Source organism: Peromyscus eremicus, chromosome 10 (genome assembly GCF_949786415.1).
Source record: "Peromyscus eremicus chromosome 10, PerEre_H2_v1, whole genome shotgun sequence".
Classification (NCBI taxonomy): Eukaryota; Metazoa; Chordata; class Mammalia; order Rodentia; family Cricetidae; genus Peromyscus; species Peromyscus eremicus.
This window is the reverse complement of record NC_081426.1, coordinates 58,183,246-58,202,512: the sequence shown is the minus strand read 5'-3', so window position 1 is coordinate 58,202,512 and position 19,267 is coordinate 58,183,246. Positions and strand designations below refer to the sequence as shown.

At 46.1% G+C, this 19,267-nt stretch overlaps 1 protein-coding gene across 2 annotated transcripts in view; it reads left to right on the top strand.

The window, feature by feature from the left end:
- Positions 1-2,787: 2,787 nt before the first annotated feature.
- Positions 2,788-19,267, top strand: part of Pds5a (PDS5 cohesin associated factor A) — an 88,647-nt gene continuing 72,167 nt past the window's right edge. Inside the window, exons 1-2 of one of the 2 annotated variants that reach the window (XM_059275917.1) lie at positions 2,788-2,917; positions 3,789-3,963. In XM_059275917.1, the coding sequence (XP_059131900.1) occupies positions 3,829-3,963 (135 nt within the window). In that variant the 5' untranslated portion in view covers positions 2,788-2,917; positions 3,789-3,828. Of the gene's footprint in view, positions 2,918-3,039; positions 3,151-3,788; positions 3,964-19,267 lie in introns of those variants that run through there. The other variant, XM_059275918.1, reaches the window with a different exon arrangement.

Sequence of the window (19,267 nt, the reverse complement as noted above, 5' to 3'; positions counted from 1 at the left end):
AAATGGCACTTTGTGCCAAGCCTAACAACTTGAGTTTAATTCCCCAGTTTAATTCCACATAGTAGAAAGTGAGAACTGACTCCTGCAAGTTGACCTCTGGCCTCCATAGGACTGATGGTTGTGGTGTGCTCAAGTCTACTCCCCACAATATAAAATGAATGTTTAAAAATATGTAAAAAGGCCGGGCGGTGGTGGTGCACACCTTTAATCCCAGCACTGGGGAGGCTGAGGCAGGCGGATCTCTGTGAGTTCGAGGCCAGCCTGGTATACAAAGTGAGTTCCAGGAAATGCGCAAAGCTACACAGAGAAACCCTGTCTCGAGAGAAAAAAAAAAAAAAAAAAAGCAAAACAACAACAACAAAGTAAAAAGACAGGTGTCCTGGGGTATGTATGTAAGGCTGAGGTAAGAGAATGGAGAACTGGAGGCTGGCCTGGGCTACATAAATGAGACAATGTCTCAAAAAAAACTCAGCAGAAGCAACAACAAAATAACAACTTTCAGATGGAGGTTACTTCTTTTTTTTTTTTTTCTTAGGATCTCCTTGGAACTTGTGTTCCACCTGCCTTGGGCCCCTGGGCAGCTAGGATAACAGGCCCGCCCAAAACCAGACATTCTAAAGAGGATTGCGATTTGTTTTAATTATGTTACAAATCCCAGCGTTTACCATCTTTTGAATGCTTACAAAATTATATAATAGTACAATGTCTGAATAAGAATAGCCCCCTGTGCTCAGCTGTGGTGGCACACACCTTTAACCCCAGCACTTGAGAGGCAGAGGCAGGCAGATCTCTTGAGTTCAAGGTCACCCTGGTCAACAAAGCGGAAACCCCGTCTTTGGGGGGAGGGGGGAAAGAATGACCCACATAGAATCACATATTTGAGGGAACTATTTGAAAAGATCAAAAGGATGAGGAGGTGTGGCCTTGTTGGAGGAAGTGTATCTCTTGGGGTGGGCTTTGAGGTTTCAAAATTCCACGCCAGGCCCATTGTCTCTCTTCTGCCTGCCAAGTCTGCCTCCATGCTTCTCGACATGATGATAATGGACTAAGCCTCTGAAACTGTAAGTCAGCCCCTAATTAAATGTTTTGTTAAGAATTGCCTTGGTCATGGTGTTTATTCACAACAGTAGAATAAATGCTGAGACAAATCGTAGCAAAGTAATAAATTTTTAAAAGTTATATTTTTACCAGCACATAAAAAAATAACATTCAGTAAGTGTGAAGCTGCTGGGCATGATAATACATGAGAGTGCCTATCTGCAATCCCAATACGCCAGAGGTGGAGCCAGGAGGATTGAGAAGCCAGCCTGGGCTATACAGTAAGTTCCAGGCTGGCCTCAGATATATGGAGGGACCCTGCCTCAAACAAATAATACAAACATTCCCCCCCCCCTTTTTGATTCTTTAGGTCTCCCAAATCTACCTCAACCTCCGAAGCACGGAGACCACATACATTATCTAAGGAGATCTGCCTCCTCCCTGCCTCGTGTGTTACTAGTCTAGAAGTCTTGAGCTCAGGAAATCCTCTTGCCTCAGTCTCTTGAATAGCTGCAACTATAGGCTAGTTAAAAGGCGGGTATTTCAATATTTACCTTAAATTGCTCAAACACTGCTGCCCTGAGTTTTCCTTGGCCATCCTTTTCTTTGGATGAAAAAGTTAAGCTTTGGGGTAATTACAACTTAAAACAAAAAAACCCCGAGGTCTCACAAATTCACAGGACTCACCCCGGTATTTGTAAATCTGTAAGGACCCCCCCCCCCCTTTTTTTTTTTCTGGGTTCCACTGTCGGAAACCCTGCTGTGTGTTTTCAGCCCGTACCCAGGATGGCTGGGAGACCAGAAGCCCAGGCAGCCCTAGCTTGAGAGCGTCCCAATGCTAACTTCCGATTTTGCAGCTCGGCAACCTCCTCACGTTAAGGAGTCTAAGGTCGCTGGGTGCTTCCAGGGGCGAAGACACAGGAACCGGCAGCCCACGTTGTGCCCGGCTGTAAAAACTTTGCCTCGGCTTCTTCCAGAGCTCGGTCGGGAGGGGAAACCGGCCATTAACCATCTGTCAGCCAGCCCGCTTCCACCGCCCCACCAGACGAGCCTCGGGAGAGCCTCGAACTCCGTGCGGGCCGCCGGCGTCCCCGGGCCGCGCGGCGCCTCCCTCCCCGGGGTCCGCTTTCCCGCCACCGGGGGCTCCTCCTCCTCCTCCTCCTCCTCCTCCGCGCGCCCGCTCGGCTGGCCGGCCTCCCCGGGTCTTTGGCGCCAAACGGGTGGCGGCGCTGTCCGACCCCGCGCGCGGCCGCGCCGGGGCCCGAGGGAGGCGGGGGCTCGGCCGGCGGAAGAAGGGGGCGGGAGCGAGGCGCGCGGTGCTCTCGCGTGCTCTCGCGCCGCTCGCGTGACGGGGCCCTGGGCGTGCGCGAGGCCGAGGCTCGGGCTCCGCGGGGGCACGGGCGGGCCGGGAGCGCGCCGCGGTGGCGAGAGGGCGTCGGGTGCGGGTGGGCGCGAGGTGCGGGCGGGCGAGCGAGCGGAGCGAGCGAGCGGAGCCGGGCGGGCGGGCGGGCGGGCAGGCGCGGGGGGCGCGCGGGCGTGCACCCGCGCGCGGGCTCTCGGTAAAAGGGAGTCGCGGCCGAGGCTGCGCTTCCTCAGCCCGACGGAGAGCGGCAGTGTCGCCCCGGCCGGCGCACGCTCGGCCCCGCGTCTCCCCCCCTCCCCGCGGCGGCTGCTCCTCGGCACCGCCAGCCCCAGCGCCGCTCCGGGGCGGGCGGGCGGCGGCGGCGGCGGCAGCGGCGGGACCCGCGGAGCCGCTTTTGTGTGCAGGCCGACGAGGGGCGGCGGCGGCGGCGGCGGCGGCAGCGGAGGCAGCGGCGGCACAACCACCTGACAGAGGCCCGGCGCTCGCTGCACCGGCCGCCCGCATGAGGAGGAGGAGGTAAAGCGGCGGCCGGGCTCGCGCCCTCGGCGGCGGCGGCGGTGGCGGCGAGGGAGGGACGGAAAGGGGGGGGGGGGGAGAGACCGCAGGGGGAGGGAGGGCGCGCGCCGAGGCCCGCGGGGCTCGTCCGGAGCGGCCGCTCAGGCCTCGGCGGTGCCGGGGTGGCGCCGGGCGGCCGTGGGGCGGGAGACGCCGCCGGGCTCGGTGGCTGAAGTTACGGAACAAAATGTGAAGTGCGGAGCCGCGTCCTCCGCTTCCTGGCGCGGGGCTCGGGCCGCGGGCGGCTGGCGGGGGTGGCGGGCTCGCTGGGGAGGGGCGGCCGCGCGGCGGGGACGCCCGGGGGGAGCCCCGGGGCTCGGCGCGGCCAGGGCAGGGCGTTCGGCTCCCGGGCGCCGGCGCCGCGCGTGGGTCCTCTTGGGTACCTAGTTTTTGCGGCCTAAGCTGAACCCTCTAGGCCTCGCGTCTCCTTTCCCGGAGGGGACCGGCCAGACGGGGACCCGGCCGCTTCTCCGGGGCCGAGCTGGGGTCTTGGGGTCCTCGCCGGTCCCCCGAGGCCACCAAACTTCCGACCTAGGTGCTCGGGGGTGCATTTCATTGTGAGAAGAGGGCTAGGAAACTCCGGGCGCTGTTGGGCACCTCCCGCGGCCGCGGCGGCTGCAGCCGAGAGCCGCCGGGTGGTTCCGGGGCTGGAGCGGGTGGGGGCGGCGGACGCCCAGCGGGATCCGAGTCCCAAGAGAAGGAGCGAGTGGCGGGGGGTCCCCGGCTTCGGGGGGGAAGAAAGGGTTCTTCCCAGATGAGAGATTTTTTGAAATGAAAAAGAGGTTACAAAGTCGCCCCTTTTCCCGCTGAACTTTGGTTTTCTGACCGATAGAGGCCGGTAGAGGACTGTGAAAGAAAAGTTATCCCCCAGGATGGACTTCTCGCAGCCGAAGCCTGCCGCTGCCCTCTGTGGCGTCGTGAGTGCGGACGGGAAGATCGCTTACCCTCCGGGAGTAAAGGAAATCACCGACAAGATCACCACCGACGAAATGATCAAACGTCTGAAGGTAAGAGTCTGGGTCGATGCGCTGCACTCCGGATAGCTTGCTGACTCGCGTGGTTTCGCTGGACGACTCAGCCTGGCCTTGGGAGTTTTTAAAGATAGTTTATCGTCTTCTCTCTTGAAAGTATTGTTCCAAGTTGGAGACATCTTTAGTTCTGAAAGGACATAAGTATCATGGGAAATTTAAAAGGAGTGTGATTATTTCTATCCTGTTAAGCATAAAAAAAAAAAAAAGGAAGAAAGAAAAACCACCCAAGTTGAATTGCTTCCCTTCTCCCAGTGATCCATTTCATTTAATGAATATTATTTAAGTGGCTTGTACCCTTAATTGTAAGCAGTGATTTGCCTTAGAAGGTTCCTATTTTCATCAACTACAAGTAAGACTGTTGTGAGCACAAGCAACCTTTTTGTTTAATGTTTGTTTTTTGTTTTATGTGCCTTGGTGTTTTTTGCCTACATATATGTCTGTGTGAGAGTGTTCGATCTTTGGAACTGGAGTTACAGACAGTTGTGAGCTGCCATGTGGGTGCTGGGAATTGAACCCTTGGTCCTCTGAAAAAAATCAGCCAGTGCTCTTAATCGGGGAGCCATCTCTCCACCCCACAAGCAACCTTTCCTCCCCACCGCCCTAGTTTCTTACAATTTCCGAATATCTGGAAGCTTAACCATGTATACCATGTGGCTAAACTTTATAGAGGGTACAGATTTTTCGAAATTGGAGCTTAAAGTGAAATGATTTTAAGTACACATTTCCAAGAAGTTTAAGAACTGTATTTTCGTTATTTCTGTGAGGTTTATCTTCCTTGATGTAAATGTGGTAGTCCTCAACATCATTTTATGTTCCAATCTTGCATTGGTCAGTTTTGGGCTTTCTTTTTTGTGGACGTAGATTGTGGCCACAGCCTTACCAAGTGAGGGCAGTTTTTGTTAGGGAGTCAGCTTCAAGCAGTGATTGTCACTTTGGGGCAATTTTGATTCACCGGGGATGTTGTAGGCATTTTGGATGTCAGAGTTGGGGCTTGTTTGGAATAGGGAGATGGGGAGGAATAAGTCCTGCTAGGAAACCTGCAGTAGTTGAGGTGGAAGATCTAAAGCTTTTGAAGTAGGGCCTTGACAGTGGAACTAGAGACAAATAATGGGTCAAGTGAGCTGTTAGAGAGAGGTCTCCTATAGCCTGCTGGTCTTGAACATCTTCCTGCATCCACTTTCCAAATGCTGGAGTTATACCACTTCCTGGTAAAACAGTGATTCTTAAACTGGGGGTTGTGACCCCCTTTAGGAGTTGAAACACCCTTTCACAGGGGTCTCATCAGATATTTACATTACAGTTATGAAGTAGCAACAAAACAATTTTATGGTTGGGGTTACCACATGAGGAACTGTATTAAAAGGGTCAGCATTAGGAAGGTTGAGAACCATTGTACTAAAAGATGCTTCAAAGTTAAGTCAGACATGGTGGAAAACTAGGCAAGAAACATTGTTGGCAACTTTTCTGCTTTGTGCAACTTTATTTTTTTATGTGCATTGGTGTTTTCCTGCCTGTATGTCTGTGTGAACGTTTTGGATCCCCTGGAACTGAAGTTACAGACAGTTTTGAGCTGCTGTGTGGGTGCTGGGAATTGAACTGGGGTTTTCTGGATGAGCAGCCAGTGCTTTTAACCACTGAGCCATCTATCCAGCCCCTTTGTGCAACTTTAAAAAATGTATTTTTAGGGCCTGATCTTAGAACTGAGTATAGTGTCTAGTAAGGGTTGTGTTTAAAGTATGTCTGTGGTTTAGTTTCCATTTGTTGCCTTTTTGAAAGAATCAGTACTTTAATTAAAACAGATCTTTTCTGTTTTCTTTCCATTCCTTTTTACTGGGGTGGGGAGAGTGCATGTGTAAGAAGTGCATATTAAACCCAGGCCCTGCGCTACCACTGAGCTACACCTCAGCCTAAAGCAGATAAATCTCTTTGTTGTTTCCGAGGCAAGGTCTGGCCTAAAACTTGCTATGTAGAGATGAGGTTGGTCTCAAACCTCTCTCAGTTCCCTCAGCCTTGGAAGTGTTGCCATGCTCAACTTTTTTATTTTATTTATTTATTCCCGAGACAGGGTTTCTCTGTGTAGCCCTGGCTGTCCTGGAACTCACTCTGTAGCCCAGGCTGGCCTTGAACTCTCAGAGATCCACCTGCCTCTGCCTCCCGAGTGCCTGGATTAAAGGCGCGTGCCACCATTACCTGGCAATCAACTAAAATCTTTATGTGAGAATGTATATATTGCCATGTGTGTATGTGTGTGTGTGTGTGTGTGTGTGTGTCTATGCCTACTTGTATATGAAGGTACATAGGTCCTTTTGTGTATGTTTGTGGAGGCAAGAGGACAGACAATCATCTTGGGTATTATTACCCTCTGTCCTCTGTCCTTTGAGAGAACACCTCTGATGTCCACCTCCTTTGAGACAAGGTTTTTGGTTGGCTTGGAGTTCACCAATTAAGTTAGGCTGGCTGTCCAGTTAGCCTGGAGAATCCTGCTGAGATTACATTTGTTATGGTCATGTGGAGCTTTTTATGCTGTGCTGGGGATTGGAGCTCCAACTCAGGTCCTTATACTTGGAAGGAAAGCACTGGTTACTTAGTATCCCGCCCCCCCCCCCCCCCCATGAATCTCGGCTACTAAAGAATGTACATGTACTGATACTTTGTTAATGTTTCATAAGATTATATGCCCCACGGTGGTGGTGCAGGCCTTTAATCCCAGTGCACAGGAGGCAGAAGCAGGTGGATGTTTGTGTATTCAAGGCCAGCCTGGTCTACAGAGCTAGTTGCAGGACAGCCAGGGCTACACAGTGAAATCCTGTCTAGTAAGGTATATATGTATATGGTATTTTGAGTATGACTCTGAACAACTAAGAAAAATAAAGCTGTTCAATAAAATTAGCATTGTACCTGTATGTGTGTTTTTGTCCTGTGTATTTCACCCCCCCACCCCAGTTTGTTTATTTTTTAGTGTTTTTGAGACAGGGTCTCTCCATGTAGCATCAACTGTCCTGGAACTTATTATGTAGACCAGGCTGGCTTCCTCTGCCAGAGTACTGGGATAGAGACACGTGCCACTAAGATTGGCGACTCACTCCAGGTTTGACCAGGTTGTTTTTTTTTTTTTTTTTTTTTTGGAGACAGGCTTTCTCTGTGTAACAGCCCTGGCTGGCCTGGATCTTACTTTGTGTAGACTAGGCTGGCCTGGAACTCACAGAGATCCACCTGCCTCTGCTTCCCAAGTACTGGGATTAAAGGTGTGTGCCATCACTGCCTGGCTTGAGACGGTATTATGGTTTAGGTCAGGCTAGTCTTAGATTCACAAATCTTTCTTTTTCTTCCTTGGCGTCCTGATTGGAATGTGCTGGGGTGACAGATGTATGCCACCAATCCTAGCAATCATCTGGTTTTGATTAAGTGTTTAAAGTAAGAATATTGAAATAAGTCTGCTGGTAGTGGTACAGGCCTTAAATCCCAGCAGTTCTGGAGGCAGAGGCAAGTAGATTTCTGAGGTCAAGGACAGTCTGGTCTACAGAGCGAGTTCCAGGACAGCCAGGGCTACAGAGAAACCCTGTCTCAAACAAAACAAAAATTGAAATAGCCAGGCATGGTGGTGTTCACATTTAATCCCAACACTCAAGGAGAGGCACTTGGATCTCTGTAAGTTCCAGGCCAGCCTGGTCTACATGAGTTCTAGGCCAGCTAGGAGTATGCAGTGTGACCCTGTCCCAAAAAATAAATGAAATTAGATAAAAGAATATTAAAACCTTGAATTCTTAGGGGTGAACTGAACAGTCTTAAAAAAAAAAGAAAAAAAAGAAAAGAAATTTTGGGGCCAGCTAGATGATTCATTAGGTAAATGTGCTAAATCTGAAAGCTTGAGTTTGATCCCTGGGACCCTATACACTGGAAGGAGAATGGATTCCCACAAGTCCTCAGACTTCCACATGCAAGCAATGGATACTGTGCTGCCCCGCGGGGCCCCCCCCCCAATAAAATGCAATGAAAAATTTAAAAGCAGGAAGTTAGGAAATTTTCCACTTAAGGATGGATTAAATATTAGAAGTATTACTGACTGAAAGGTCAAGGACAACATTGGCTTAGCTATCCTTTTTTTTTTCCTTTTCTTTTTTTTCCCGGAGCTGAGGACCTAACCCAGGGCCTTGCGCTTGCTAGGCAAGCGCTCTGTTGCTGAGCTAAATCCCCAACCCCAGCTGTCCTTTTTTTTTTTTTTTTTTTTTTATGAATTCTTTTGCAAGTTAAAGTTGGCCTCTGTCTCCCAAATGCTGGGAATTGAAGGCGGTCATCTTTTTTGTTTGTTTGTTTTGTTTTATTAATAAAAACAAAAATCACATAGCCCGCCTGGACTTGAACTTAAGATCTTCCTAACTCGACATCCGAAATACCATCACACACACACACACACCCCACCATGCCTGAGGATTGAATTTATTACTTCATGTATGCTCAACTGACTGATACCCTACCAGCTGACCCCATATCCTCAGCCTCTGTTTCTTTTTCCCCCTTCATATTGTCTATTTTTGAGAGAAGATCTCCTTATAAAATTCTGATCCTCTTAGATCCTAGGGGTTACAAACATGTACCACTACACGAACTCCATAATTGAAAGAAAAAGTGTGTGTCTATGTATAGGTGCACTGTGCCTTGATGTGCATGTTGAAGTCAGAGGACAACTTGAAATAGTTCTCTTTTTCTACCCTTGGGTCCCAGGGATTGATCTCAGGTTGTCACACTTGGTTGCATTTTGTTGCTAAGTACTTACACTTACTACTAGCTCTGTAATTTTAAAGTTAGAAGGATCCTAAAAAATTTCTGGAACCCCCTTTTAACAGACAACAAAAATTATGTCCGTAGCACTTATCAGGATCAGTTATAAAGCTGATTAGTGGCAGATCCAGGGCACTGGCATTGTATTTGTTTTGGTTCTGATGTAGCTTGCATCTAAGGCATCTTTACTAGATATGACTAAAGATTTGTGACTAACAATTTAGTTATATTTAATGTTTTAAATTATTTAAATTTAAATGGGGGGGGGCATTCCACAGCACATGTGTGGAAAGGTAGGAGGACAATTTTGTATAGTTGGTTCTCTCTTCTACCTTTATGTGTTCTGGGGATCAAACTGAGGTGGTCAGGTTTGGCAATCGCTTTTGCTCTCTGAACCATTTCACCAGCCCAAGAGTTGTGATTTGAGAGAGGGAGAGGGTGGGCAGGTAGGCTGACTCATCTGGTCCCAAGCTTGTTGGATAGCTGAGGATGACCTTGAATTTCTCATTCTCCTTCCAAGGGATTATAAAGCAGGCACACCTCTTTGCTGGGTTTATGCTGGGCATTTACTCAGGGCATCCTCAGGTTTGTATAGTAAAAAGATTTTTTCGAGACATAGTCCCTCTACATAGCCCTGCCTGCCTCTGAAGTGCTGGAGTTGAAATAGTGCACCATAATGCTTGGCCATAGTAAAATTTAATTTCCATTTTTGAAGAACTACTTTATTTTGTTAGGTTCGGTTACACTTGGTTTTCTTTTGTTCCCCTTGAATATACTGGGTTCAATTTCTGCTTTACTAGGTTGTTCACATTATATAGCCCAGTACATCCTTTGGTTGTAGGTGTCAGTTTTCACTAAGGGAAGTGTCTTAGATTTCTTTCTTATTGGGTAGTTTGTTTTGTTTTGTTTTGTGGTGGGGGGGGGGTTGTTGTTTTGCTTTGTTTTTTGGGACAGGGTTTCTCAGTACAGCCCTGGCTGTCCTGGAACTCACTTTGTAGACCTGGCTGGCCTCAAACTCAGAGATCTGCCTGCCTCTGCCTTCCTGTGCTAGGATTATAGGCGTGTGCCAACTCCTTCAGGTCCTATACCTGAAGTTTTGACAGTGTACTGGACATTTGTTTCTTTGATTTGTCTCTGTGCGAGCTTCATGAACACAGGCGCTAGATCAGATTGGTTTACTTTTGAGTCTCACAGCCTAGTCTTCCATCTTAACGTGGCCCACAGTTAGATACATGACAGATAATTGTTAAATGATTAAGTACTTTCATGTAGAGGTTTTTAATCCTTCCTACTCTTAATTTAAATTTTTAAGAAAATTATATGCATGTGCTCACTTGCAGATACCAGAATAGTCTTGGGAGTCCGTTATTCCTTTTCACCTGTCGCAGCAAGGTCCCTCTTTCTGCTGTCCTGAGTATGCCACGCTAGCTGGCCTGCAAGTTTTAAACAGTTCTCTTATCTCCCATTCTGTAGTAAGAGTACTGGAAATATGTTGTTTAGGGAGGAAATTAAGATGTTAAAGGTTCATTTCCCCCTCTACCTTAATTCTAATATAGAAGTATAAATATTTATAATTTCTTTTTGACTTCTTTTAATTTTGTTCATTTTTCCTTATCCTCCTTTGATTCTAGCCTTTTATTCTTTCATACTTATTTTAAATCTTTTTTCCATGTACTGGGGTTTGAACTCAGGGAGTTGCTCATGCTTGGCCAGTGTTTTATCACTGAGCTACAGCCTCAGCCCTGACATAACCTTTTTTATTTTTAGATATATTTATTTTACGTATGTATTTTGCTTGCGTGTATGTCTTTGTACCATGTGTGTGCTTTGTGGCCTCATAGGTTAAAAGAGGGCATTGTATCCCCTGGAACTGGGGTAACAGATGGTTGTGGACTGCTGCCATGTCGGTGCTGAGAATTGAACACTGGTCCTCTGGAAGAGGAGCCAGTGCTCTTAACTGCTGAGCTCAGCCATAACCTTTTTAATGCATTCGTGCAGTGTGTCTTAAGGTTCTGTTTTCTGGTTCTCTTATTTCTTCCTGCTTAGACTTAGTTTAAAGTTTTATGGCAAGTATACTATTTCAGGGAGAGCTGCATAGACTAGTCCTTTGTTGCATTATATTGGGAAACACATGTCATTTGTTCTTCTAGATATGTTGTTTAATATTTGGTCAAATTTGGCCAGTTCTCTGCATTGTGAAGATAAGTTTCTTTTCCTTTGCAATTAGTAAGTAGTACTTTGAGAAATAACTTATTAGGATAAATTGTTTTCTAGCTTTTTCTTTTTCTGTTGCTGTGTTAAATGACTGACCAAAAGCAACTTAGATGAGCAAAGGATTTATTTGGATCATGGGTTACAGTTCATCTGGGGAAGCCAAGGAAGGAATGAAGCAGAGACCAAGTATGAACTCTGCTTACTGAGGTGCTCTCTATGGCCTGCTCAACTTTCCTGTATAACCCAGGACTACCTGTCCAGGAATGGCACTCCCCACAGTGGGCTGGGTGCCTGTAAATCAATCATTAACCAAGAAAATGCCCCCAATGAGGCAGAGGCAGGCAAGTCTCTTGAGTTCCTGGCCAGCCCAGTCTGCATAGCATTTTACAGGCCAGCCAGAACTACACAGTGAGACCTTGTCTCAAAAAACACAAAAAGCGCCGGGCGGTGGTGGCGCACGCCTTTAATCCCAGCACTCGGGAGGCAGAGCCAGGCGGATCTCTGTGAGTTCGAGGCCAGCCTGGGCTACCAAGTGAGTTCCAGGAAAGGCGCAAAGCTACACAGAGAAACCCTGTCTCGAAAAACCAAAAAAAACAAAAAAACAAAAAACAAAACAAAACAAAACAAACACAAAAAGCAAAAGCCGAGAAAAGAAAATGCCCCATAGGTATGCCTATAGGCCAGTCTGATGGAGGCAATGCCTCAGTCGACTCTCAGGTGACAGTTGACAAAAACTTACCATGATTAGAAACATTTCAAACTCAGTGTTTTCTGAGTTGAGGTTCAGACTGTCTGAAATGAGTGTGTTGGCCCTGGTATAGCCTTTTTTTTTTTTTTTTTTTTTTTTTGAGACAGGGTTTCTCTGTAGTTTTAGTTCCCGTCCTGGATCTCGCTCTGTAGACCAGGCTGGATTTGAACTCACAGAGATCCACCTGGCTCTGCCTCCCAAGTGCTGGGATTAAAGGCATGCACTACCGCCACCCGGCTGGTTCTGGTATCCTTTTTAATATTAGTGTCCTTTTTTTTTTCTTCTTTTGAGATAGTGTCTTGCTGTGTAGCCGTAATTGGTACTGGAATTTACTGTGTAGACCAAACTGGCCTGGAACTTGTATTAATTCTCCGGATTCTGAGATTTCTTGAACCACTGTGTTAAGCTGAAGGAAGAATCTACCTTTTCCAAACTGTGTTGAACCAAGCAAGTGCTCTACTGCTACTGAGCTGCATTCCTCAACTCCAGCCCCTACTGTCCTTACACTGGCCTTCTACCTCCCCTTTGACTGGACACAAGTCTGTATTGGCCACAGCTCCTTCAGGGGATGAAGTGGGAGGATAGGGTTGCACTGATGGAGTCCAGCCATGCTTCATTGAGTTGGTGTAGGTGATGGAAATGGTTGAAGGGCTTGTTGTACAAGTCCACTCTACTTCCTGTCACCTCCAGCAGGCTGATCATGTCCCAAAGGTAGATCTTCACCATCTCTGGCTTCTCCGTGAGTGGTACCTCCTTGGCCTTGCTCAAGCAGCTGAATAGTGAGCTCAGCATCCACTGCAGGTCTTTGTTCAGGGGTCGCCTCTGGCAGATGCTGTACAGTTGCAGCAGCTGCCCGTAGGACATGTCCAGCAGCTAGTTCAGGTCCATGACATAGTAGGTGGACTTAAGGAAGCTCCACTTCTGCTGCTTCACTTCCTCCATCTTGCCAGGTGCTCAGAAAACAATGTATCACCTCTACCTGTGCAATTGTCTTTTTTAGGAGTGAGCCCTTTACTTGTCTAAGGTGTTGTTATCGTGTACTTCCTGGCCCAGATTTGGATAGCTCTTTTATTCCAATGGCCCTAGTTCCAGTTTTAGTAGAAGGTGGCATTTATAAATAAAAATCTAGGCTTTGTATTTGCTCATAGGATATAATTTCTTTAAGTTCTTTCAATATACAGAGCTAGGAAATAAACTTAAGTTTATTTAGTTAGTAAGTCAAATGCCTGTTTTGATACCTCCAGTTGAAACTCACCACATAAGCTTCCTCCATTTCATATTTAGGATTTTTTCTTTTTATAAAGTGGACCAGATTTCTATAACATTGATAAACATTTATGCTCTCCTACTGTAAGCACAAAAGTAAGTTCACATCTTTATTTATAAGGTTTATAAGGTATAATTTATAAGGTTTCTTTTTTTTTTTTTTTTTCTCGAGATGGGGTTTCTCTGTGTAGCTTTGCGCCTTTCCTGGAACTCACTTTGGAGACCAGGCTGGCCTTGAACTCACAGAGATCTGCCTGCCTCTGCCTCCCAAGTGCTGGGATTAAAGGCGTGCGCCACCACCGCCTGGCTAAGGTTTCTTTTGTTAAAAGTTGGAGTGCTAGGGATTGTGTCCAGGGTCTCAGGCTCATTCTGCGAGCCAAATACCTACGGCTGGTAGTGCTCACACCTCAGCACTCGGGAGGCAGAGGCAGACGGATGTCTGTGAGTTCGAGGCCAGCCTGGGCTGCAGAGTTCCAGGAAAGGCGCAAAGCTACACAGAGAAACCCTGTCTCGATAAACCAAGGGGGAAAAAAAAAGATTTCCCTGCAGTTTGCTTTGCATTATTATTACTGTGTATGTATCTGGTGTATGTGCATGGGCACACAAGTTCCCTGCAGTTTGCTTTGCTTTATTATTGCTGTGTATGTATCTGTGGTGTATGTGCATGGGCACACAAGTTCCCTGCAGTTTGCTTTGCTTTATTATTGCTGTGTATGTATCTGTGGTGTATGTGCATGGGCACACAAGTTCCCTGCAGTTTGCTTTGCTTTATTATTGCTGTGTATGTATCTGTGGTGTATGTGCATGGGCACACAAGTTCCCTGCAGTTTGCTTTGCTTTATTATTGCTGTGTATGTATCTGTGGTGTATGTGCATGGGCACACAAGTTCCCTGCAGTTTGCTTTGCTTTATTATTGCTGTGTATTATCTGTGGTGTATGTGCATGGGCACACAAGTGCTATGGCATGTGTCAGAAGATAACTGTGGATTGGTTCTCTTTGACCTTTATGTGATTTCCTGACTTCGAACACAGGTTGTGGGGGTTACATGGCAAGTATCCTTACTCACAGGGGCATCTTGCTGGCTCTGCAGTTTTGTTTGCCCCATTAAAGGACATGTAAAATACCATGTTGTTAGTTAATTGAAATTGAAACTTTTTAGCAGCTTTCTGATGTGTGTTTCCATCAAGTTATTTAGAATATGTCCTCTTGAAGAAAATTCGTAAATATCTTTAAAGAAAATGGTAAAAATTAGGCAGTAATGAAATTGCTTTTAGACCCGTGTAGAATTATTGTTTACCATTTTGTCTATTCAGTTTTCATTACTTCTTTAATTGCAATTTCTTAATTTTTTTTGTTCCATGTCTCACCGTTAGTGTCTCAGTTTTAGGTTCACAGCAAAATTAACTGGAAGGGACAGAGTTCCCAGCTAACCCCTCATCACAGTCTACCCTACTGTAATACCTGTGTTCAAAGTGGCACATCGTTATCACTAAGTTCATATTCCTTTTTTTTTGGCATATTTATTTATTTTTCCTTGACCTCATTTATATTTACTCATGTGTTTATGCCTTTAAACTAGCTTTTTAAATTGATTTGATTTGTTTGTTTGCGTGTCAGAAGACATCTCGTGGCAGTTTGTTTCTTTTTCTGCTGTGTTGGTTCTAGACATTGAACTCAGGTGGTCAGGCTTGGTGGCAAAGCCACTTACCCACAGAACCAACTTTCACTAGCATTTTAGTTGATTTCTAAGTTTAACGATTGGAAACAGTCTGGTTATGCAGCCTTAGACTAGCCTTGAGCTTTTATAGGTTCTTGCCTCAATGCTGGGATTACAGTTAAAACTCATTATGCCCACCTTCCTGTATATTCCTCTCTCCCTCTCTTTTGAGACAGCTCATGCTATCTAGGCTGGCCTCCAACTGATTATCCAGGATGATTTTGAACTGCTGATCTGATCCTCTTGTCTCCACCTCCCAAGTTCTAGGATCACAGGCATATTGTGCTGTTCACTACTTTTGTGTGTATGTTTGTATTGGCTGTTTTTGATACTGTTTGTTTGTTTAAACTTTATATACATTGGTGTTTTGTCTGCATGTATGTCTATGTGAGGGTATCAGATCCCCTGGAATTGGATGGAGTTACAGACAGTTGTGAGCTGCCACGTGGGTGCTGGGAGTTGAACCTGGGTCCTCTGGAAGAGCAGCCAGTGCTCCTAGCTGCTCAGCCATCTCTCCAGCTCCTGTTTGTTTTTATCTGTTTAACACAGACTAGAGTTATCTGGAAAGAGGAACCTAATTTGGGAAACTGCCTCTCCATCAGATTGCCTATAGGCAAGTCTGTAGGTATTTTTTTGTTTTTCGAGACAGGGTTTCTCTGTGTAGCTTTGTGCCTTTCCTGGAACTTACTCTGTAGTCCAGGCTGGCCTCGAACTCACAGAGATCCGCCTGGCTCTGCCTCCCGAGTGCTGGGATTAAAGGCGTGTGCCACCACCGCCTGGCAGCATTTTTTTGATTAATGATTGATGTGGGAAGGCCTAGCCTGCTAGTGGTGAGTCTACTTCTGGGCAGGTAGTCCTGGGTAGTAAGCAGGCTGAGCAAGCCATGGAGAGCAAGCCGGTAGCTCCCTTGTGGTCTCTGCTTCAGTTTCTGCCTCCAGGCGCTTACCTTGTTCTTGCCCTGACTTTCCTTGATGATAGACTGTAAAATGTAAGATGAAATAAACCCTTTCATCCCCAAGATGCTTTTGGTCATGGTGTTTACCATTAGTCATAGAAACCTGTGACTGTAAGTGTTGTATGGCGGTATGTGTATACCTGTATGTCCATATATGTATATCTGTATATAGAGGCCAGGATTCAGTGTCGAGTGTCTTTCTCTATCACTCCTCTCTCCCTTCCTTTGAGACATGATTTCTCACTGAACATGGAGGTCACCAAATAGCAAGATTGCCAGGTCAGTGACACTCTTCTAGCCCATCCTAATCTTCCAGTCTCTGCGATTATAGGTGTGGACTGCCATGCCCAGCTTTGGTGTGTGTGTGTATGTGTGTGTGTGTGTGTGTGTGTGTGTGTGTGTGTGTGTCTGTCTGTGTGTGTCTGTGTGTCTGTGTCTGTTCTGCATCTGTTTGAGCATATGCCCGTGTATGTGAGTGCCCATAGAGGCTATAAGAGAGACTTGTATCCTCTGGAGCTAGAGTTACAGGTTGTTTGGAGCTGCCTGACAAGGGTACTGGGAACCAAACTTGATCCTGGAGGAACAGCAAGTCAGCACGTGCACTTCTGAGTCATCTCTCCAGACCCCCAGCTGTTTTTGTTTTTAATGTGGATGCTGAGGATCTGAACTCCAGTCTTCATGCTCACCCACTGAGCTGCCTTTCAGCCATTTCCATTCTCTTCCTTCCTTCCTAAAAAGATTATTTATTTATTTATTTATTATGTATACAGTATTCTGCCTGCATGTATCCCTGCAGGCCAAAAGAGGGCGCCAGATCTCATTACAGATGGTTGTGAGCCACCATGTGGTTGTTGAGAATTGAACTCAGGACCTCTGGAAGAGCAGTCGGTGCTCTTAACCTCTGAGCCATCTCTCCAGCCCTGTTTCTTTCTTTTTTTTAAGAAAGGGTTTCCTCTGTGTAGCCCTGGCTGTCCTGGAGCTCACTCTGTAGCCCAGGCTGGCCTCTAACTCATAGATCCACTGCCTCTGCTTCCCGAGTGCTGGGATTAAAGGCACAAGGTGTGTACCACCTCCTACAGGCGCCACTTTATTTCTTAACATGAGAAATCCTGAACACTCTACACTTACGTATTGTTTATACTATCTTTGAATCTAAGTAGTGTATCACCCAGTTTTAAAAATCACGTTTATTTATTGTGCTTGTTTGTGTGTGAGTGCACATGTGCCATGGTGCACGTGTGGAAGCCAGGACAACTTGAAGGAGTCCGTTCTCTCTTTCTACCAAATAGGAGTCCAGGGATTGAACTCAAATGGAGTCAGTTACTTTTTCTACCTAATATGAGTACAGGAATTGAACTTAGAAGATGGTCAGACCTGACAGCAAAGTGCCTTACCTGCTGAATCATCTTGCTAGCCCTAAAGTGAGCATTTAAGTACCAATTTACTCATTTTAAATGAATATTAGAGGATTTTTATTTTTAAAAGATTTAAAATTTTTATTTATGTGCATGAATGTTTTGCCTGGATGTGAGTGAATATGTGTACTATATGTGTGTCTGGTGTCTACAGAAGCTAGAAGGGGGCATCAGATCTCCTAGAACTGGAGTTACTGATGGTTTGAGTGACCATATGGGTTCTGGGATCCAAAGCCAGATCAGGAAGTGTATGTAACTGATGAGCCGCCTTCTCCCCCCCCCCCCCCCCCATGCTTTAAATACTCATGATAAACAGCATGCTGTAAAGTAGATTGGTTGTTGTCAGGTTTTTGAGTTCTTAAATAGCACCTGGTGTTTGTGTGCAGGTGTGTCATTGATTGTGCGTGACGTACACATGAGTGCAGGTGCCTTCAGAGGATCCCCCTGGAGCTGGAGTTACATACAGGTGGTTGTGAGCCACATGCATTTTGGCAACTGAACTTGGGGCCTCTACTGGATTAGTACGTGCTTTTGACCACGAACCATCTCTTCAGCCCTCCTTTGTTTTAGATTTTTTTTTAAACCTTCACCCCTTTAATTTTATTTGCTTGTTTATTGAGAGACAGTCTACCCAGGCTGCTTTTAACTGGTGATCCTCTGCCTCTGCCTTCTGAACACTTGGCTTTCCTCTCCTCTTTTGAGTGATCATGCCACCCTTATTAAAAATTTGAGGTGGATGTGGTGGCACACAGCTGTGATCCCATCACCTTGGATGCAGAAAACTCTCTCAGACTAAAAGTAGGGCTGGAGAGATGGCAGAGTTGGTAGAGTGCTTTCCAGCAAGCACGAGAACCTGAGTTTTAATCCTCAGTGAGAACCCACAATCAAATGCCAGCCGGGTGTGGTGGTGAATGTCCTAATCCGACACTTGCGGGGCTGCGGCTGTTTTATATTTTTGTGTTATGTGTATCAGTGTTTTGTCTGCATGTATGTATGTGTACCATATTCACGCAGTGCCTGTGGTCAGAAGAAGGCATTGTATTCCTGGGGACTGGAGTTACAGGCAGGATGAAGCCATTTCTCCAGCCCCTCCACCTTCATTTAAAATAAGCCCCTAAGTGATTTTTGGTTTTTTGAGACAGGGTTTTTCTGTGTAGTTCTGTCTGTCCTGAAACTGTTCTGTAGACCAAGCCGGCCTCAAACTCACTGAGGTCCGCCTCCCTCCCTGAGTGTTGGGTTTAAAGGCCTGAGCCACCACTGCCGGATTGGTGATCTTGATATAAGGAAAATACTTGAGAGTTCTAGAAATATACTGTATAACTCTAGAAAATATTCTTTCTAGATATAATTTTGTATATTTTTGGTATGTGTCAAAAAGTGTTTAAAAGGTGGTGGTGCCGGCCGGTGGTGGCACATGCCTTTAATCCCAGCACTCAGAAGGCAGAGGCAGGCGGATCTCTGTGAGTTCGAGGCCAGCCTGGCCTTCAAAGCGAGTTCCAGGGAAGGTGCAAAGCTACACAGAGAAACCCTGTCTCGGGAAAAAAAAAAGGTGGTGGTATTATTATTATTACTACTTATTATTAATATTATTATTTTAATGGTTATATACCCCAGGATGGCCTAGAACTCACAATTATTAAGTACAATTTTACTAGTGATTTTAAAAAATGTTACTTAATAAAAGTAGGTTATTTACTTGTGAAGGCAGATGTTGTGGGTTTCCAAATGTTTTTCATGCTCTCCTGTTCTCATTTAAACTGATGGCTACAAGGACAGCACCTTAGCATCTAGAAGGAAGGTGAGGTGGCAGTTCCTACACATTGTGCTAAAGGAGCTTGACTTTCTGTTTTATTTGACATAGGGTCTGATTGTGTAGTGCAAACTGGCTTTAACTTTAAGCAGTCCTCCTGCCTTAGCCTGCTAATATATGATTAGTGTTGGGATTGTCAGTCTCAGTCTCACTGTTTCTAAAATGGGGGTCAGCAAAGCTGGCCTGTTCTTTACTGGTGTGTGTCATTCCAGAAGGAGTCATCCTTATTTACATATTAGAAGTGATCCCAGTTGGACTTCTGAGTCATCAAAAATAAAATCTAGATGGTTTTATTTTACTTCACTTTTTTCATTTCATGTTTTCATTCATTTTTTTTTATTTTTGTGTGTGTATGCATTTATGTGCACATAGCA